The 23,239-nt window shown below is 42.1% G+C and overlaps 1 protein-coding gene across 1 annotated transcript in view; it reads right to left on the minus strand.

Annotated features, from left to right (window-relative positions):
- Window positions 1-22,362, minus strand: part of lrp12 (low density lipoprotein receptor-related protein 12) — a 45,767-nt gene extending 23,405 nt beyond the window's left edge. The window contains exons 1-2 of the mRNA XM_046325828.1: window positions 20,785-22,362; window positions 10,202-10,258 (exon numbers count right to left, since the gene is read on the minus strand). Of these exons, the coding sequence (XP_046181784.1) occupies window positions 10,202-10,258; window positions 20,785-20,866 (139 nt within the window). The 5' untranslated portion in view covers window positions 20,867-22,362. The remainder of the gene's footprint in view (window positions 1-10,201; window positions 10,259-20,784) is intronic.
- Window positions 22,363-23,239: the final 877 nt, after the last annotated feature.

Below are 23,239 nucleotides of genomic sequence, written 5' to 3' on the forward strand. Positions count from 1 at the left end.
ACTGACATGCCTAGTTAAATAAAGGTGTAAAAAAATATATTTAAAAAATCTGCCAAAATGGTCTCCAAAAATACTGATTTCTGATTGTTATGAAAACTTGAAATCGGCCCTAATTAAATCGGCCATTCCGATTAATCGGTCGACCGCTAATCTGAAGGCTATATGTATAGTACTCAAATTGTCCAGATGTCTTACCCAAACTGGGTGCAGCACCTGTTCAACTCTGTAATATCCCTCAAAACAGAGGCGTGACGATTTGCACAGGATAATTATTATCTGAAGAGCTGGAAGTTTGCTGAAAAACAGTAGGTTTTTAGGGCTGGGATAATAACCTTCCTGCCAAGTAAAAATGACTGACATGGCAGATTTGAATGGGACTAAAATGACAGATGTTCTCTTCACAGTCCATGCTGTTCCATAGGGTGTATTTTTATCATAAAAAATGAAGAAGAAACCTAATTCAAATGCTTGCATCTGTTACCCGATGTGGATTTGGGTGTCTGAGCTGTGTGCTAGCAGTTTAAACGGACAGCTCTGTACATTCAGCATGTCAACACTTCTTACAAAAAAACAAGTAGTGATGTCAATTTCTCCTCCACTTTGAGCCACGAGAGATTGACATGCATATTATTAATTTTTTTGCTGTCTGTGTAAATTCAAGGCCAAGCTGTGCTTCCCTGTTCTTGTCATGCAGGTGAAAGAGGACCCAAAAGCGACTTAACAGAAACAGAGTTTATTCAAGTCCAAACAGGGAATAACAGAAATCCTCTAGTCTGTAGAGGGGAATAACAGGAGAAGCGGCCACAGACTGCAGGTCGCTTCGGGTAGGCGCAGGCCGTAGCTGACAGAGACACCTGCTCACACGCAGCATCTGATGAAGGCAAAAACACGACAGGACAGGGCGATACACAATCACAGCACGGTGAATACTAAACAAGGAACCGACGGGACAGGAACGGAACACAAAGGAATAAATAGGGACTCTAATCAGGGGAAAGGATCGGGAACAGGTGTGGGAAGACTAAATGATGATTAGGGGAATAGGAACAGCTGGGAGCAGGAACGGAACGATAGAGAGAAGAGAGAGCGAGAGAGTGAGAGAGGGAGGGGGAGAGAGAGGGATAGAAAGAGGGAAAGAACCAAATAAGACCAGCAGAGGGAAACGAATAGAATGGGGAGCACAGGGACAAGACATGATAATAAATGACAAACATGACAGTACCCCCCCACTCACCGAGCGCCTCCTGGCGCACTCGAGGAGGAATCCTGGCGGCAACGGAGGAAATCATCGATGAGTGAACGGTCCAGCACGTCCCGAGACGGAACCCAACTCCTCTCCTCAGGACCGTAACCCTCCCAATCCACTAAGTATTGGTGACCCCGTCCCCGAGAACGCATGTCCATGATCTTATGTACCTTGTAAATAGGTGCGCTCGACAAGGACGGGAGGGGGGAGGGAAGACGAACGGGGTGCGAAGAAAGGGCTTAACACAGGAGACATGGAAGACAGGATGGACGCGACGAAGATGTCGCGGAAGAAGCAGTCGCACAGCGACAGGATTGACGACCTGGGAGACACGGAACGGACCAATGAACCGCGGAGTCAACTTACGAGAAGCTGTCGTAAGAGGAAGGTTGCGAGTGGAAAGCCACACTCTCTGGCCGCAACAATACCTTGGACTCTTAATCCTGCGTTTATTGGCGGCTCTCACCGTCTGTGCCCTGTAACGGCAAAGTGCAGACCTCACCCTCCTCCAGGTGCGCTCACAACGTTGGACAAACGCTTGAGCGGAGGGAACGCTGGACTCGGCAAGCTGGGATGAGAACAGAGGAGGCTGGTAACCCAGACTACTCTGAAACGGAGATAACCCGGTAGCAGACGAAGGAAGCGAATTGTGAGCGTATTCTGCCCAGGGGAGCTGTTCTGCCCAAGACGCAGGGTTTCTGAAAGAAAGGCTGCGTAGTATGCGACCAATCGTCTGATTGGCCCTCTCTGCTTGACCGTTAGACTGGGGATGAAACCCGGAAGAGAGACTGACGGACGCACCAATCAAACGACAGAACTCCCTCCAAAACTGTGACGTGAATTGCGGGCCTCTGTCTGAAACGGCGTCTAACGGGAGGCCATGAATTCTGAATACATTCTCAATAATGATTTGTGCCGTCTCCTTAGCGGAAGGAAGTTTAGCGAGGGAATGAAATGTGCCGCCTTAGAGAACCTATCGACAACCGTCAGAATCACAGTCTTCCCCGCAGACAAAGGCAGACCGGTAATGAAGTCTAAGGCAATGTGAGACCATGGTCGAGAAGGAATGGGGAGCGGTCTGAGACGACCGGCAGGAGGAGAGTTACCCGACTTAGTCTGCGCGCAGTCCGAACAAGCAGCCACGAAACGGCGCGTGTCACGCTCCTGAGTCGGCCACCAAAAGCGCTGGCGAATAGACGCAAGAGTGCCTCGAACACCGGGATGACCAGCTAACTTGGCAGAGTGAGCCCACTGAAGAACAGCCAGACGAGTGGAAACAGGAACGAAAAGGAGGTTACTAGGACAAGCGCGCGCGACGCAGTGTGCGTGAGTGCTTGCTTAACCTGTCTTTCAATTCCCCAGACTGTTAACCCGACAACACGCCCATAAGGAAGAATCCCCTCGGGATCAGTAGAAGCCACAGAAGAACTAAACAGACGGGATAAGGCATCAGGCTTGGTGTTCTTGCTACCCGGACGGTAAGAAATCACAAACTCGAAACGAGCGAAAAACAACGCCCAACGAGCTTGACGGGCATTAAGTCGTTTGGCAGAACGGATGTACTCAAGGTTCTTATGGTCTGTCCAAACGACAAAAGGAACGGTCGCCCCCTCCAACCACTGTCGCCATTCGCCTAGGGCTAAGCGGATGGCGAGCAGTTCACGGTTACCCACATCATAGTTGCGCTCAGATGGCGACAGGCGATGAGAAAAATAAGCGCAAGGATGAACCTTATCGTCAGACTGGAAGCGCTGGGATAGAATGGCTCCCACGCCTACCTCTGAAGCGTCAACCTCGACAATGAATTGTCTAGTGACGTCAGGAGTAACGAGGATAGGAGCGGACGTAAAACGTTCTTTTAGAAGATCAAAAGCTCCCTGGGCGGAACCGGACCACTTAAAACACGTCTTGACAGAAGTAAGAGCTGTGAGAGGGGCAGCAACTTGACCGAAATTACGAATGAAACGCCGATAGAAATTAGCGAAACCTAAAAAGCGCTGCAACTCGACACGTGACCTTGGAACGGGCCAATCACTGACAGCTTGGACCTTAGCGGAATCCATCTGAATGCCTTCAGCGGAAATAACGGAACCGAGAAAAGTAACGGAGGAGACATGAAAAGAGCACTTCTCAGCCTTTACGTAGAGACAATTCTCTAAAAGGCGCTGTAGAACACGTCGAACGTGCTGAACATGAATCTCGAGTGACGGAGAAAAAATCAGGATATCGTCAAGATAGACAAAAACAAAAATGTTCAGCATGTCTCTCAGAACATCATTAACTAATGCCTGAAAAACAGCTGGCGCATTGGCGAGACCGAACGGCAGAACCCGGTACTCAAAATGCCCTAACGGAGTGTTAAACGCCGTTTTCCACTCGTCCCCCTCTCTGATGCGCACGAGATGGTAAGCGTTACGAAGGTCCAACTTAGTAAAGCACCTGGCTCCCTGCAGAATCTCGAAGGCTGATGACATAAGGGGAAGCGGATAACGATTCTTAACCGTTATGTCATTCAGCCCTCGATAATCCACGCAGGGGCGCAGAGTACCGTCCTTCTTCTTAACAAAAAGAACCCCGCCCCGGCCGGAGAAGAAGAAGGCACTATGGTACCGGCGTCAAGAGACACAGACAAATAATCCTCGAGAGCCTTACGTTCGGGAGCCGACAGAGAGTATAGTCTACCCCGAGGAGGAGTGGTCCCCGGAAGGAGATCAATACTACAATCATACGACCGGTGAGGAGGAAGGGAGTTGGCTCGGGACCGACTGAAGACCGTGCGCAGATCATGATATTCCTCCGGCACTCCTGTCAAATCGCCAGGTTCCTCCTGAGAAGTAGGGACAGAAGAAACGGGAGGGATGGCAGACATTAAACACTTCACATGACAAGAAACGTTCCAGGATAGGATAGAATTACTAGACCAATTAATAGAAGGATTATGACATACTAGCCAGGGATGACCCAAAACAACAGGTGTAAACGGTGAACGGAAAATCAAAAAAAGAAATAGTCTCACTGTGGTTACCAGATACTGTGAGGGTTAAAGGTAGTGTCTCAAATCTGATACTGGGAAGATGACTACCATCTAAGGCGAACATGGGCGTAGGCTTCTCTAACTCTCTGAAAGGAATGTCATGTTTCCGAACCCATGCTTCGTCCATGAAACAACCCTCAGCCCCAGAGTCTATCAAGGCACTACATGTAGCACCCGAACCGGTCCAGCGTAGATGGACCGACAAAGTAGTACAGGATTTTGATGGAGAGACTTGAGTAGTTGCGCTCACCTGTAGCCCTCCGCTTACAGATGAGCTCTGGCTTTTACTGGACATGAATTAACAAAATGTCCAGCAACTCCGCAATAGAGGCACAGGCGGTTGGTGATCCTCCGTTCCCTCTCCTTAGTCGAGATGCGAATCCCTCCCAGCTGCATGGGCTCAGTCTCAAAGCCAGAGGAGGGAGATGGTTGCGATGCGGAGCAGGGAAACACCGTTGATGCGAGCTCTCTTCCACGAGCCCGGTGACGAAGATCTACCCGTCGTTCTATGCGGATGGCGAGAGCAATCAAAGAGTCCACATCTGAAGGAACCTCCCGGGAGAGAATCTCATCCTTAACCACTGCGTGGAGTCCCTCCAGAAAACGAGCGAGCAGCGCCGGCTCGTTCCACTCACTAGAGGCAGCAAGAGTGCGAAACTCAATAGAATAATCCGTTATGGACCGTTCACCTTGGCATAAGGAAGCCAGGGCCCTAGAAGCCTCCCCACCAAAAACTGAACGGTCAAAAACCCGAATCATCTCCTCTTTAAAGTTCTGGAACTTGTTAGAGCAATCAGCCCTTGCCTCCCAGATAGCTGTGCCCCATTCTCGAGCCCGGCCAGTAAGGAGTGAAATGACGTAAGCAACCCGAGCTCTCTCTCTAGAGTATGTGTTGGGTTGGAGAGAGAACACAATCTCACACTGCGTGAGAAAGGAGCGGCACTCAGTGGGCTGCCCGGAGTAGCAAGGTGGGTTATTAACCCTAGGTTCTGGAGGCTCGGCAGGCCAGGAAGTAACAGGTGGCACGAGACGTAGACTCTGGAACTGTCCAGAGAGGTCGGAAACCTGAGCGGCCAGGTTCTCCACGGCATGGCGAGCAGCAGACAATTCCTGCTCGTGTCTGCCGAGCATGGCTCCTTGGATCTCGACGGCAGTGTAACGAGCGTCTGAAGTCGCTGGGTCCATTCCTTGGTCGGTTCCTTCTGTCATGCAGGTGAAAGAGGACCCAAAAGCGACTTAACAGAAACAGAGTTTATTCAAGTCCAAACAGGGAATAACAGAAATCCTCTAGTCTGTAGAGGGGAATAACAGGAGAAGCGGCCACAGACTGCAGGTCGCTTCGGGTAGGCGCAGGCCGTAGCTGACAGAGACACCTGCTCACACGCAGCATCTGATGAAGGCAAAAACACGACAGGACAGGGCGATACACAATCACAGCACGGTGAATACTAAACAAGGAACCGACGGGACAGGAACGGAACACAAAGGAATAAATAGGGACTCTAATCAGGGGAAAGGATCGGGAACAGGTGTGGGAAGACTAAATGATGATTAGGGGAATAGGAACAGCTGGGAGCAGGAACGGAACGATAGAGAGAAGAGAGAGCGAGAGAGTGAGAGAGGGAGGGGGAGAGAGAGGGATAGAAAGAGGGAAAGAACCAAATAAGACCAGCAGAGGGAAACGAATAGAATGGGGAGCACAGGGACAAGACATGATAATAAATGACAAACATGACAGTTCTGAGCCAATTGTAAAAAGCCAGGAGCTTTTTTTCATAGTATAATTTCTTCTTCTTATTTAGTTTAGTCACGATTTCTCAATTTGCAGTACTTTTGCCAATCAGTTGTGCAGCCAGACTTATTTGCCTCAGCTCTCTCAACCATACAATTTTTTATATTCTTCATCAATCCACTGGGATTTAACAGTCTCTACCATCATTTTCTTAAATGGGTGCATGCTTATTAGTAACTGGATTAAGCAATTTCATAAATGTGTCAAGTGCAGCGTGTGGTAGCTCCTCATTATACACCACAGGCATACAAATATTGTTTATATCAATATAGGAATCACTACAAAAGTTATTGTATGACCTCGTGTGACTTTGGTTTTCCTAGATATTGTTACTATTTTGTGATCACCACATCCGATGGATTTTGATACTGCTGTCAAGCACATTTCTGCAGTATTAGTAAAGATGTGATCAATACATGTTGATGATTTCATTCCTATGCTGTTTGTTAATACCCTGGTAGGTTGACTGATAACCTAAGTTATGTAAATGTATGTAAACGTACGACTTCAACTGTATGCATGTTTATGATATCATTCCTGTGTTATTTGTTACTACCCCTGTTTGTACAGAGGTTGACTGATAACCTGAACCAGGTTTCAGGCACTGGTTACAGTTTGAAGCTTCTTCTTAAGTGGGCAGCTTGATGAAAGCCAGTCAATGTTACAATCACACAGAAAATATACCTCTCTGTTGATATTACATATATTTATCAAGCACTTCACACGTTATACAGATACTGACTGCTAGCACTTGGTCTATAGCAGCTTCCCACAAGAAAGGGCTTAAGGTGAGGCAGAAACTTGTAGCCATATTACTTCCAACATAATTTAACATGAGATCCTCTGAGCTTTACAGGAATGTAGTTCTGAATATAAGCAGCAACAGTGGTAGCAATACATACATTGGGATTTCTGTCTTTTCTGTTGATGTTATAACCATGTGGCTGTTGGTAGAGCTTGGCGCTTGACTCCCACGGGGGACCAGTACCAGAAAATGTATGAACTCACTACTGTAAGTGGCTCTGGATAAGAGCATCTGCTAAATGACTAAAATGTCAAATGTATGTATTGCTACCACTGTATCAAAAGGTATGATCTATTATCCATCTTCCTTATAAAACGTGTTTTGTTTACAAAAAAGCTGCAATAATGAGCTGCAACTTCCAGTTGTGAAGAGAAAGAATCCGTCTAAAGCATTCAATGACACGATTCAAAGAGGACACAGGGCCAGATATGATGGGTATTTTATTAGTGTCTAGCAGAGAATCCATCAGCTCTTTGACATCCAGTTTCAACTGTTCAGAGCTTACTTCATAATGCCATTAAAACCCACATGGACTACAGTAGAATCGATGTCCATGTCCTGACGTAGTACATTCGGGAGCAGCTTAGTAATGTCGTTCACTCGAGCTCCGGGATAGGACATTTTTTTGCACCAGGAACAGTCATATTTCTTATGGAGCTGCCAAAATCATGGCTGGCGAGAAGGACGAGGAAATTCTCCCACTCCAACGCTTCACAGGATTCGGAGAACCCTTTAAGGATGGGCGAGAGGCCATCAAACGTCACTCGCTTTTAGATTTGGAGTAGTTATTCCCCTTGCGCTGCAAGGGCTGCGGCTTTTGTGGAGCGATGGGTAACGCTGCTTCGAGTGTGGCTGTTGTCGATGGGTTCCTGGTTCGAGCCCAGGTAGGGGCGAGGAGAGGGACGGAAGCTATACTGTTACACTGGCAATACTATAGTGCCTATAAGAACATCCAATAGTCAAAGGTATATGAAATACAAATGGTATAGAGAAATAGTCATAAAAATACTATATTAACTACAACCTAAAACCTCTTACCTTTATATTGAAGTCTTATGGTAAAAGGAACCACCAACTTTCATATGTTCTCATGTTCTGAGCAAGGAACTTAAACTTTAGCCTTTTTACATGGCACATATTTCACTTTTACTTCATTCTCCAACACTTTGTTTTTGCATTATTTAAACCAAATTGAACATGTTTCATTATTTATTTGAGACCAAATTGATTTTATTGATGTATTATATTAAGTTTAAATAAGTGTTCATTCAGTATTGTTGTAATTGTCATTATTACAAATAAATAAATACAAATTGGCCGATTAATCGGTATTGGGGTTTTGGTCCTCCAATAATCGGTATCGGCGTTGAAAAATCATAATCGGTCAACCTCTAGTGTAGGGTAAAGCAATGGGGTACTAATTCAAAAATCATATTAACCACATATTATTGAACACAGAATGAGTTAGCAACTTCAGTGATTTATTAAGCACAGTTTTAATCCTGAATGTACTTAGGCTTGCCATAACAAAAGAGGTTGAATACTTATGGACTCAAGACATATCAGCTTTTTATTTTTTTTTAAATTGATTTCTAGAAACAAAATTCGACTTTGACATTATGGGGTGTTGTGTGACACAAAATCTCAATTTAATACATTTTAAATGTGGTCCTTCTGTAGCTCAGTTGGTAGAGCATGGCGCTTGTAACGCCAGGGTAGTGGGTTCGATTCCCGGGACCACCCATACGTAGAATGTATGCACACATGACTGTAAGTCGCTTTGGATAAAAGCGTCTGCTAAATGGCATATATTATTATTATTATTATTAAATTCAGGCTGGAACAACAAAATATGGAAAAAGGGGTGTGAATACTTTCGAAAGGCACTGTATAAGCTAAAATAAATTATTTATTCAAAAAATGTATTAACCTCGTTTTTCATTAGGCTAGATGCTTCAACTGCCAGAGAGCTTCTGACAGGGCAAAACAATTTAAACACCATCAAAATAATGTTCCTATTCCAAATAGATATTGATGCGTGCAGCTATGGAAATACAATTTATGATCACTGTTACATTTTTTGTTGGGTAATATAATTTTGTTGGGCTACAAAAAAAGTCATAACTTTAAATTACTAATAGTTTGCAAGAGATGTTTCCAAGCCAGGGCAAAACTTCCTCGAGCCAGTCGGTGAATGTAATTTTGTACAATGGAAATGTTATACTTATGTCTGCATCAAATAACCTACTCCTTTGCAAGTCATGTAGCCAATAGATTTTAGATTAGCCATACTGTAGACTACCATCACTGGAGACTACCATCACTGGAATACCCGTTGTGAGTTTATCAAGACCAAAATATCACTATGGAATGAGGAAAGTAGGCCACAATCATCTTATTTATAGTGAGTGGTTAGAGCGCCTAGTGGTTAGAGCGTTGGACTAGTAACCGGAAGGTTGTGAGTTCAAACCCCCGAGCTGACAAGGTACAAATCTGTCGTTCTGCCCCTGAACAGGCAGTTAACCCACTGTTCCCAGGCCGTCATTGAAAATAAGAATGTGTTCTTAACTGACTTGCCTGGTTAAATAAAGGTAAAATAAAAAATTAAAATTAAAAAAGCAGTTTGCTTCGGAGGGCCTATACAGTACAAGTCAAAAGTTTGGACACACCTACTCAAGGCTTTTTCTTTATTTTTTTACAGCGTAGCCTAGTGGTTAGAGCGTTGGACTAGTAACCGGAAGGTTGTTAGTTCAAACCCCCCGAGCTGACAAGGTACAAATCTGTCGTTCTGCCCCTGAACAGGCAGTTAACCCACTGTTCCCAGGCCGTCATTGAAAATAAGAATATGTTCTTAACTGACTTGCCTGGTTAAATAAAGGTTAAAAAAACAAAATAAAAAAATGAAAATATAATAATAGTGAAGACATCAAAACTATGAAATAACACATATGGAATCCTAAAGTAACCAAAAAAGGTGTTAAACAAATCAAAATATATTTTAGATTCTTCAAAGTAGCCACCCTTTGCCTTGAGAGCTTTGCATTCTCTCAACCAGCTTCACGAGGAATGCATTTCTAAGTCCAAGGAATTCCCAAATATGCTGAGCACTTGACTTGTTGGCAGCTTTTCCTTCAATCTGCAGTCCAACTCTGGTTGTTCTGTTCTGTTCATGCAAAAAGGCTATTTTGAAAGTCTGCTGTGGGCAACAATTGTAGTGTTTGGTTCTTTGCAGACAAAAACAAAGGCTGAGTTGTAAGTTACTGCCTACAGCCTACAAGCTCAGAGATAATCATAAATCATGTGATCTAGGCTAAATGAACTTACCATTAGAAATCCCCGATACGTAAACGTTCTCGTTGTGCTGGGAGCAAACTGCAATTCCTAGAAAAGATGAAACAAACAAAAAAAAAGGTTATTTTCTAATGAATGATTGTGTGATCATGAGCTTTGGACTCATCTTTTGTGTAAACAGGGCTTATTCATAACTCTGGCCCTTCTGAGGCAAGTCTACTGGTTCTAGGGCAAATGCAAATATTGACCTATTGAATCAATGAAACCCAAGACTGACTTTAGACATAGGCTACAAACAACACGTCGATTAACAGGCAACTGAAATGACATCTGTAGTCTTGCAGCAGGAGAATTTGATAAGCTTTGAGACAGTGTGTAGGCTAATGTGTATGGGAACAACTGGCAGTTAGAGAGGACGATTACACTTGCCCAAAGTGTCACACGTAAACATTGGTCAACAACTGAGTGGAAAATAGTGGAAAGTGAAAAACTAACTAGGCTTAACAATCTTGCAGGTTATGAGTATCATAGAAAATGAAGAAAAAATATGACTGAAAGAATGAATTCTACATGCCTATAGAAATATATAGGCTCATGGAAGACTTGGCTAATGGAAGACTTGAAGTACTTGGCTGCCTGGCCCTAGGCTTATGCCATGTTATTAGCCAAGCTGAGGGCATTTAGGCAATGTCGGGTGTGTGGTGCTGTGAGTGAGCAATAGAACAGAGCATCAATAATCTTCAGACAAACCCTCCAACATGTCCTAACAAAGGAAACAATGTTGTTAAACGACTAGTTTGACTACAGAACCACTGCTCCTTCCCTGGGGTAGCCTAGGAACTGACTAAACGTAAATAAGACAAGGTTTTTGTAGGACTGAATCATTTGACTACACAAACTACTTAGAAGTACTAACCTATGACATATTATTCTGAAAACTTCATCGCTCATGCCTCAATCAACTCTTTGAACTAAGGCTAGTCGCTACGCCTACATGCCCATTATGGATGGTAGTGGGGGGGGGACCACCTCAGTAGGCATATTGCATTCATTTGTTAGTTGGGTAGTTCCACCTCAAAAAGCACAAGAAAGAGGGTTGACACCCACCATCTCAGATTGTTATGAAATCGCTTCTGTTGTTAGAAACCGTTAAGATTAGCATTCCTGCAACATCATTTTGTTGAAATATAATTTTGGCTCAGAGAAATTAAGCTAATTGATTGCACCCAATTTGGCCATTTTATAGGATTCAGATATAATAGTACCTAACATCTGATTTGAATGGTCAAAAGCCACCCACGGACCCTCCACACCAATCCCCACCCCAACAACGAGTATATAGTATCAGTTCTTTATGTTTCACAAGTAGTATGGAGCTGCGGCTCTGAGTATCGGTTCTTCATCCTATGTAATGTGTTCTCAGTAAATTTGGTGATGTTTGGTTGTTTTCCCCCCAGTTCAGAGAAATTAGTCAATTAATATGTTGGGTTTATGTCCCATCCTATATCCTGATATTACCAGGCTCTGACCACTATAATGGTGCTGTTCCTCATATTAGGTGATTCTTTAAAGAACCCACCCTTTTTTTTGTCAAAAGTGATAATTCACCTAAATTACATATTGGTTTTCTTACCCTGTAAAGAGTCCATTGACCTGGTATGACAGCAGCACATGCTATGTAATTTGGGTGAACTATCCCTTTAACAATGGGGGAGATTCTTTAAATGGGGCAGAAAACCAACAACTTCAATTACTAATTTCTCTGAACAGGGGGGAAAGAAACATTACATTTCATAGGATGAAGAAGCAATATTCCGAGCCGTATCTTCATACTACTTTTCAGCCATAGAGAACTGATACCATATACACTTGTTGCTGGGGTGGGATGTGGGGGGAGTCCGTGGATGGCTTTTCAACACTCCTTTGGATTCCTCATGTCTAACTCATTGTTAGAAACAAAAGTTCGGTCCAAATTGGATGTTAGATACTAAAATTATTCAATATTATATGAATCCTATAAATTAAAATGGCCAATTTTGGTGCTATCAATCAGCATAAGATCAAATGATATTTCAACAAAATAATGTTTCTGGAATGTTTATCTTATGTTTCTAAATACAGAAATGATTCCAGAACAATCTGAGATGACAGGTTTTACGGCTTGCTGAAATGACATGGAACGACCCAGTTAACAAATGTGGATTTAAATGTAATAGCTGCCTTTCACATGGGCTGAAATAACAGAATTAGAAAGGTGACAACCCCCACAGAGCCCTGGGGCTGCTGATTAATATTTAAAGGTAACCCATCCAATGACAATCAAATCAAATGTTATGTCACATGCGCCCAAATACAACGTGTGCAGACTTTACCGTGAAATGCTTGCTTAGCGGCCCTTCCAAACGATGCAGTGTTTTTTTTTGTTACCCAGGTTAGTCTCATTAAGATAAAAATATATTTTTTCAAGATAGACCTGGTCCAACCAAGACAGCAACAGGGTGGAACAATGTTTAAGACTAAGATCAGACATAACTTAAAGACAGACACACTATAAAATTTATACATATACAGTACATTAAAATGACAGAAACGTAGAAGCATCATAGATAAACATCCTAATGACAATCACATTCCTCAGTCACGTGAGTGAACCAGACATTTAACCTCCTCCAAAGAACCAAGATCCTGGAGTTTCAGGCTGGTCTGGAGAGAACTGCAAGCACAAGGAGTGGAGTAACTAAAACCATTTTGGACATGATCCGTTCTGATTTTAGGAACCATTAGAACTAAGTAAGACCGTAACTGCTATTGTCTTTCTGGCCTTATCTATTAAGAGGGATAAAGCATCTGTTTTCCCAAAAAGGTTATAGACCATAGTATACCAATGTTTAAGTGTAGAGTCTACGAAGACCAGCCAACAGAACTACAGAGATCACAGTGATGTGTCAGATGCTTTTGGTTGGTAATAAACCTAAGAGTTGCATGATATACATAGAATCAAGTGCCTTCAAATCAAATCCAAAACTTTGTCACATGCGCCGAATACAAGTGTCGACCTTACCATGAAATGTTTACTTACAAGCCCCTTAACCAACAGTGCAGTTCAAGAAGAGGTAAGAAAATATTAACCAAATAAACTAAAGTAGAAAATAATAAAAAGTGACACAATAACATAACAATAACAAGACTATATGCAGGGGGTACCGGTACCGAGTCAGTGTGCGGGGGTACAGGTTAGTTAAGGTCATTTGTTCATGTAGGTAGGGGTGAAGTGAATGCATAGATAAACAGCAAGTATTGATGAATTGTTCAGCAGTCCTAAGGCTTGGGGGTAGAAGTTGTTAAGGAGTCTTTTGGTCCTAGGCTTGGTGCTCCAGTGCTGCCTGCCGTGTGGTAGCAGAGAAAACAGTCTACGACTTGGCTGACTGGAGTCTGACAATTTGATGGGCTTTCCTCTGACACAGCCTATTATATAGGTCCTATAGGTCCTGGATGGCAGGACGCTTAGCACCAGTCATGTACTGGGCCATATGCACTACCCTCTGTAGAGCCTTATGGTCAGATGCCGAGCAATTGCCATACCAGATGGCGATGCAACCGGTCAGGATGCTCTCGATGATGCAGCTGTAAAATATTGAGGATCTGGGGACCCATGCCAAATCATTTCAGTCTCCTGAAGGGTAAATGGTGTTGTCGTGCCCTCTTCACGACTGTCTTGTTGTGTTTGGACCATGATATTTAGTTGGTGATGTGGACACCAAGGAACTTGAAACTCTCGACCGGCTCCACTACAGCCCCGTTGATGTTAATTGGGGCCTGTTCAGCCCGCCTTTTCCTGTAGTCCACAATCAGCTCCTTTATCTTGTTCACATTGAGGGAGAGGTTGTTGTCCTGGCACCACACTGCCAGTTCTCTGACCACCTCCCTATATGCTGTCTCATCGTTGTCGGTGATCAGGCCTACCATTGTTGTCTTGTCAGCAAACTTGATGATGTTGGAGTCGTATTTGGCCATGCAGTCGTGGGTGAACAGGGACTACATGGGACGGGACTAAGTACACACCCCTGAGGGGCCCCAGTGTTGAGGATCAGTGTGGCAGATGTGTTGTTGCCTACCCTTACCACCTGGGGGTGGCCCGTCAGGAAGTCCAGGATCCAGTTGCAGAGGGAGGTGTTACAGACAACCAAAGCTTTAGTTACTAGACTATCATTTTACAGATGCATGTTGAAAACGTTTTTGGAAGATGTGATGGATCATATTCCCTTTCTTTTGTTGTTCAGGGAAATAATGCGGTTTAATCAGCTTCTTGGTATGACACATCTGTCAGATGGACGGATTAAATGCACACTAACAGGGATGTAAATAAAAAATAAACGACTTGGCCTTTGATATTTTATTGTAGCTTATTTTCTTAAATTTTTTTAACCTTTATTTTCCTAGGTAAGTCAGTTAAGAACAAATTCTTATTTTCAATGACGGCCTAGGAACAGTGGGTTAACTGCCTGTTCAGGGGCAGAACGACAGATTTGTACCTTGTCAGCTCGGGGATTCAGACTTGCAACCTTTCGGTTACTAGTCCAACGCTCTAACCACTAGGCTAACCTGACGGTATACTGAACACAAATATAAAACGCAAACATGTTAAGTGTTGGTCCCATGTTTCATGAGCTGAAATAAAAGATCCCAGAAATTTTCTATATGCACAAAATGCTTATTTCTTTCAAATTGTGCACAAATTTGTTTACATCCCTGTTTGTGAGCACCATCACCTGACAGGTGTGGCATATCAAGAAGCTGATTAAACCGCATGATCCTTACACAGGTGCACATTGTGCTGGGGACAATAAAAGGCCACTAAAATGTGCAGTTTTGTCACACAACATAATGCCACAGATGTCTCGAGTTGAGGGAGCACGCAATTGGCAAGCTGACTACAGGAAAGTCCACCAGAGCTGTTCCCAGAGAATGTAATGTTCATTTATTTACCGTACGCCGCATCCAATGTCGTTTTAGAGAATGTGGCAGTACGTCCAACCGGCCTCACAATTGCAGACCACGTGTATGGCGTTGTGTGGGTGAGGGGTTTGCTGATGCCAACGTTGTGAACAGAGAGCCCCATGGGGGCTGTTTGGTTATGGTATGGGCAGGCATAAGCTACGGACAACAAACACGAGATCCTTAGGCTCATTGTCGTGCCATTTATCCACTGCCATCAACTCGTTTCAGTATGATAATATACACTATTTCTGGAAGCTGAACATTTCCCAGTTCTATTATGGCCGGCATACTCTGCAGACGTCACCCACTGAGCATGTTTGGGATGCTCTGGATTGATGTGTACGACAGTTGTGTTCCAGTTCCCGTCAATATCCAGCAATTTCACAGAGCCATTGAAGAGGAGTGGGACAACATTCCACAGGCCACAATCAACAGCCTGATCAACTCTATGCGAAGGAGATGTGTCGCGCTGCATTAGACAAATGGTGGTCACACCAGATACTGTTTTTTTTTTTAATCATGACCTTACTTTTTTTTATATCTGCATCAAAAGATGCATATCTGTATTCCCAGTTCGGTGAAATACATAAATTAGGGCCTAATTTATTTATTTCAATTGACTGATTTCCTTACATGAACAGTAACTCAGTAAAATCTTTTAAATTGTTTCATTTTGCGTTTATATTTTGTTCAGGACATTTTTGGCTATTGAACTAGTGAAGTGGATCAACACCCGGTAACATATTTACAGTAAAATAATGACATCATTGGTCCTTGATCTGTACTATACAGATATGCATAATTATGAGGGCCTTTCTATAAACTAGGGTACCAGTGAGGATTTCCTACACTGGACAACTTGTTGCAGCTGTTGACAAGTCAATGTGCCGTTTTTTTTTCACGTCATTACATGAAGATATAAGGGGAATCATAGCTATATTCAACCAAATTCAAGAGTTGATTTAAAACCTGTTTAACCCTTTCATGGTTGCCTTGACGGATTGTCCAAAATCGTGTGACATAAAACATTACTTTTCTGTCCTTGCATTTATGACAGTGTAAATTGTTGTCATACATTTTAAGCAGTTAAATTTGACATTGAAGTTGAACCCTGTAAGAAACAGTTTTTTTGTATAGAGATCCCATAAATGCAGTGTAACTACGTAACATTTTGTGTCTCCTTGTGTTGTTACAGGTGAAAAAGTTCTCATGGGCACACAAATTCCAAATGATGTATGAAATTGTATGAAATGCTTCTAACCGAGTCACCTTACCTTGATACTTAAAACTTAAATCTATATTTTCATTAAGGTGGTTCTTTCTTAATTATGCAAAATAATTACACTGTGACATTTTCACACATCATCTGATCCAGGAAGGAATTTTCAGAATGACACAAGTGACACGCAGCTGTTGTGATGGGCTGTTGTTGCATCGCAGGCACTAAGTACTGGAAAAAAAGGCATTTGCAAGGAATGTCAAGATCATTTTGGTGTCTCATTCGTTACCCTGAATAGGCAGATCTTGAAAATCTGCCATTTCCTCAATTTAGTTCTTGAAAGGTCCTTGTAATTATTTTTTTTGCCAATTTTAAGTTCTCCTACTCCCTTAGAATTATCTGTGATTTCATTTTTGATCCGTTTTTGTGAGAGATGTGACCACTTTCATTTGTTTCCCACGCTTCAATTGAAGGGTGTTGCGGTAAAACCAAATGCAGTTATTATGAGGACAAAAATATCTATTGCCTTCAACTTGGATTTCAATACAAATCCTTCCATTAAAAAAGGAACCTGTTTTTTGGTAACTTTCTCATCATAAAAACAGCAATGGTGCGATTAACGCTACCGCTATTCATGACTTTATTATGTGTCCCTGCGTTCGTAAGGCCTAAAAAACGCATTATTCTGGTAATGGCTACTTTTTGTATGCTGGGAGAGGTGGATTCTATATTATGCCCTATATGTACAATTATATGAATTATACTATTGTATAACATTGAAATCCTAGCCCTATGTTGTTATATAGGTGGACTTATGGGACAATTTGCATATTCACTTTTATTCTTCTAAGTACACATGTGGAACTGCATGAAAATCTTTTTTTCCCCCATTTAAAATGTTGATCCCAATGTGACACATTGTCCCTATTATTTATAGAAAGACCCATGAATGTCATTCTCTTCATGGTGATGTACAAAGGTAGAAAAATGTAATATCCTCCATTGCATGTTTGGGTATTATTCTACACACAGGCTATTATTCTAATGAGGTCGGACCCCAAACAGAATCAAATTTGGTTGGTTCAGAACGGACTTAATATCTACCAATCTTAGACGTGACTATGTTAAACAAGTTTGGACATCACAGTATAGCACTGCTGTATTCTACTGTGAAGTCCAAACTTGTTGAACATAGTCATGTCTAAGATTGGTAGATATTAAGTCCGTTCTGAACCAACCAAATTTGATCTCGTTTGGGGGCCGACCTCATTAGCACAGCAGACCATCAAAAAAAATTTGGTGTTTTATATTAAAAGTCAACTGTGATCATGGGCATGCAACTAAGGATTTTCATCACACAAAATAAATTAATGCCTTTACATTTAGCAGAAAATAGCTTCATTTTCATCAGTGAGAAGTGTAATGCTATTTGGCTAGCAGCCACACAAATAAATGAGCTTACAATGAAAAAGCAAGGTATTTTTTGCAAAACGAAGCATGTGCATCACATTTATAATGTTTATCATAGAATGATTGTAATCATCTACATATCCTAATGCTTTGCTTGAAGTTAATCTTGCATTTTACCGGATAAAAGTACACAGAGAAAATTAGTTGTCTGCTGATAGAATGCCCGTTCGTGAATACGTGAATTTTCTTAGTCTGACAACGAGAGCACAGATTTCTAATCCGAGCGGAAAGGGCAACTGAAGCACAACATTTCATTAAAGTCGAGCAGATATTACAATAAGAAGCATTTTAGAGTTGTGCTTACACAACACAGAAATATATTTTGTGTTTTATCTTTATCTTTAAATACACAGAATTCTGTGTTAATGTGACCCCTGTTACAGTAGAGTACAGAAAAGTAGAGTTCAGTACAGTATATTACATTATACTGTATCCTACTCATTTGTGCTCTACTGTACCATACTCTACTGCAACTGTGGTTTGGGATTTCCCCATTGTGGCCAATTCAATTGCAATAATTTTGTTGCAGATTTTTCAGTCACTGTTACCGATTCATAGACAACATTGTTATCAGTAAAAACACAAACTAACCGGTAGGTCTACCTATACTTATTACTTCTGTGAACTTTCATAATTCTCCCTCATGCCGGAGAGAAATAAGAAAATGTCATAAAGATATGTGGTGATTTGGAAAGTGATGGTGGGGGGGGGGGGGGGGGGGGGGAATCGGCAGTTACAAACGGCGATATAATTTGGACAAGATTTTACCGATACCATGACTCAAATATCGATTTGTAAAAAAAGAAAATGCGAGGTAGCGTTAGCTAGCACTAGTCGGCTGTACCTGCGCCGAAATTCAGGTATTTTTCATCCTATAACTTATTCTACAGGTTTTTTAAAGTGTGCAAACATGTTTTCAGCAATTATTTCCATGACTGATCAAAACTCATTTTCTTGTGTCTCTGCAGCAGACATATACAGTGCATTCGGAAATTATTCAGACCCCTTGACTTTCCACATTTTGTTACGTTACAGCCTTATTCTAAAATGTATTAAAAGTTATTTTTTCCATCAATCTACACACAATACCCCACAACGACAAAGCAAAAACAGGTTTAGACATTTTTGAAAATCTATTAAAAAAACAGAAATAACACATTTACATAAGTATTCAGACCCTTTACTCAGTACCTTGTTGTAACACCTTTTGCAGTGATTACAGCCTTGAGTCTTATTGGATATGACGCTACAATCTTGGCACACCTGTATTTGGGGAGTTTCTCCCATTCTTCTCTGCAGATTCTCTCAAGCTCTGTCAGGTTGGATGGGGAGAATCGGTGCACAGCAACTTTCAGGTCTCTCCAGAGATGTTCGATCGGATTCAAGTCCAGGCTCTGGTTGAGCCACTCAAGGACGTCCAGAGACTTGTCCCAAAGCCACACCTGCGTTGTCTTGGCTGTGTTCTTAGGGTTGTTGCCCTGTTGGAAGGTGAACCTTTGCCCCAGTCTGAGGTCCTGAGCGCTCTGGAGCAGGTTTTCATCAAGGATCTCTCTTAACTTTGCTCTGTTCATCTTTGTCTCGATCCTGACTAGTCTCCCAGTTCCAGCCGCTGAAAAACATCCCCACAGCATGATGCTGCCTCCACCATGCTTCACCGTAGGGATGGTGCCAGGTTTCCTCCAGACATGACGATTAGCATTCATGTCAAAGAGTTCAATCTTGGTTTCATCAGAACAGAGAATCTTGTTTAACACTGTCTGAATCCTTTAGGTGCCCTTTCAGCAAACTCCAAGCGGGCTGTCATGTGCCTTTTACAGAGGAGTGGCTTCTGTCTGGCCACTCTACAACAAAGGCCTGATTGGTGGAGTGCTTCAGAGATGGTTGTCCTTCTGGGAGCTTCTCCCATCTCCACAGAGGAACGCTGGAGCTCTGTCAGTGTGACTATCTGGTTCTTGGTCACCTCCCTTATTAAGGTCCTTCTCCACCGATTGCTCAGTTTGGCCAGCTCTAGGAAGAGTCTTGGTGGTTCCTAACTTCTTCCATTCAAGAATGATGGAGGCCACTATGTTCTTGGGGACCGTCAATGCTGCAGACATGTTTTGGTACCCTTCCCCAGATTTGTGCATTGATACAATTCTGTCTCTGAGCTCTACGGACAATTCCTTCGAACCCATGGGTTGGTTTTTGCTCTGACATGCACTGTCAACTGTGGGACCGTATATAGACAGGTGTGTTCCTTTCCAAATCATGTCCAATGAATTGAATTTACCACAGGGGGAATCCAATCAAGTTGTAGAAACATCTCAAGGATGATCAATGGAAACATTATGCACCTGAGCTCAATTTTGAGTCTCATAGCAAAGGGTCTGAATACTTATGCAAATATGACATTTCTGTTATTAATATTAATACATTTGCAAAAATGTCTAAAAACCTGTTTTTGCTTTGTCATTATGTGGTATTCTGTGAAGATTGGTGATGGGAAAAATATTTAATCCATTTTAGAATAAGGCTGTAAAGTTAAAAATTGTGGAAAAAGTCAAGGGGTCTGAAAACTTTCCGAATGCACTGTAGTGAGCAATATGATTGGAACATCAAATCACAAGAAAATCCCAGTATCGAATCACAATACATATAGCATTGTGAGAATCTCCCAAAATTATAGACTATTTGACACCAAATGTTATATGCTCCTAAAAACTTCATGTTACATTTTAGTCATTTAGCACACACGACTTAGAGCATACATTTTCACCGTGGGAATCGAACCCACAACCTGGGCTTATCTCTACCAACTGAGATACACAGGACTACGTCAGTGCTCATGGGTCCTTTTAGATGGAAATGACCATATCCTGCTGTGTGCTTGAGTTGCTGTGGTATAGATTGTATGAGAGTGGTAACAAATATTTAGTTATTAAATACTTACCAGTGAATATGAGGAGGACCATGTGTAGAAAGATCCATGATGAAGATGAAATCCCATTTGAGCTCAATGTGTAGTAGGCCATTATAGCTAATGAACTAGGCCTAATTATATTTGTTATTACTTTATTACTTGTTACAATGTTCCCAAAAATGTAACTAGGCAAGCTCTCTTCTTTGGTGTCCCAAAAACATTTAGGCAGTGACAAAAACAAAAGCAACCAATGAGATTGCTACGGATTTAAAGTTATTTTAACTAACGTTTGCCAATTCCTGTCTGGCCAGAAAACCGACAGTGATTGACAATCAATTATACAGCCAATACAGATCTTATAAAGTTATCTTGCTAGCTAGATGACAATGAACAAACAATAATATAGCCGTCTTGACAAAATACTGCAATCAAACCGTTGAACGCAACAGTCCGTTGTAACTGGCTGGCTAATTAGTTAGCATAACAACAAAATAGCGACATTGAATTTTTAGCTAACTGCTAGCTAACGATTACTCTAATGTAAGCTATCTATCTATTCCTAGCCAATATTAATCCATCGTCACATTACATGTGTAGATATACGTGCCACCCCATATCCTAGTATGATATTAACCTTTGTGCTATGCATTGTTCCAGAACAGAGGAAAATACAAAGGCATTGCTAGCAATACAGTCAACTCCACCGTTAACTAGCTCACGCTAGCTACTAGAATTCCCCTTTGTGTTAGCTAGCTAGCTAATGTTAGTGTTCAACGCAAACGTTAGCTATCGTTAACAAAGATAGCTAGCTGGGTTAACACAATGACGTTTCATTACCAACATTGAAATCGCACATAAATATGTCACTGAATGTAAATTAGAAAAACAAATACAATATAAACGAAAGATAACTGTGAACTAAAACACAAAAGAGCGTTGCAATCCCCCTTCTCTCGTTTACGCCTCCACAACCTCACAAATGCTAGCTACAAGCTAGCATGCTAACGTAAGCTAGTTTCCAAAGCAATGGCAGAACGGAACGAAAATATTTCTGAGAGTTATCCTTGAAATGTCACTTCACTGTCTTCTTCTAGTGGTGTCTAAAATGTTTATTTAGAGTTTCACCATCATTGAAAATGTTATAAAGCACAAGCCCCCTAAAACTCCGGGCCCTAAACTGTATGTAACAGTACACCCCGTTGTAGCCACAACTAGCTATGAATCGGCTGAATGTTGTTACAGCCGGGGTATCGGTGGTATCAGTATCATCATCGTCCCCTTCTGCTTCGTCTTCTTGTGCTGTATTGCTGCCTTTCTCAGGTCGGAGTGCGAATTACACGTTTAAATATATATTTTTTAAACGTCACCCGAATGTGCAGGCCGGTGGAATAGGGAAACGACAACAGCTTCCTTGCCATTTTTCTCTGCATGTCGTTTTGAGTCCACAATTGTTACAAGCTTAAATGTGGTTACACCCGACTCAGCCAGCTCACAGAAAATGTCTTCCTTATGCTCAGCATACCAACTGCAATATAACAGGACATGCTTCACAGTCTCTACCTCCTCACATTTCCCATCGGTGTGTTTCCCCACTACCCAATGACCCAACCTCAACCTCATGGACAGAGCCCCATCCCTCCTTTCACTACCAATGGGCGTCAATTATAACCGTTGCGTAAATGTAATACAAAATATCTGCATGCGTATTGAGATTTATGAATTTGGTGCACGCCATACATACGCATGTTTTCCATTATAATTAGACCTGTCGTGAAACAGTTGAAAAGCGACCATCAATCTCATGCTGGCAATAACACTCCGTGAACTTTGGAAGTATTGGAATTAGGCCAAGATTGTATCTAAGGAAATCGCAATATATGATGAACCTGGTCAAATGTCTTTGGAGCGGTTGGCAGAATTTTTTTTTTAAGTGACATTTGCTGTATCTGAAAGACAAAAACAATTGCACATTGTTGGATGTTTTATATTTGTGTTTTATTTTTACTTTTTCCGAACATAAATATTGTAATGAAACAGGGAGGAAGCAGGTCTCGAACCCTCGACCGTCTAGCCAGTCGAGCGCGCGATCGACTGTGTCGCAAAAGCATGCTCGTGCGGCAGAATCGATATCAGAGTTTATAAACCCAGGGTCGTGCCAATGAATTCTGTGAATTCTGAAACATTGTCCACTCGGAACGAAAAGAAAACTGATTTACAGTAGGCCTATTTACAGTGGTAGCCTACCCACGTAAACTGTTTATTCGCTTAAAAAAAACACATTGAAATTATAATATCTAAAGAGCACAATGAGAGATAAGCATGGTAATTTGTTGTATAGCTGCTACATGAATATTAATTCAAAATGGCCAGAAAATGTGAGGAATTTATTCTGCAATGGTTATAATAGTGTACGTATTATGTTTATATATGAAATAATGTCTACTCGAGAAATTTGACATTACCGTATTCAGCCGCAGTAGCCTAC

The sequence above is a fragment of the Oncorhynchus gorbuscha genome, linkage group LG24, assembly GCF_021184085.1.
Source record: "Oncorhynchus gorbuscha isolate QuinsamMale2020 ecotype Even-year linkage group LG24, OgorEven_v1.0, whole genome shotgun sequence".
Taxonomy (NCBI): Eukaryota; Metazoa; Chordata; class Actinopteri; order Salmoniformes; family Salmonidae; genus Oncorhynchus; species Oncorhynchus gorbuscha.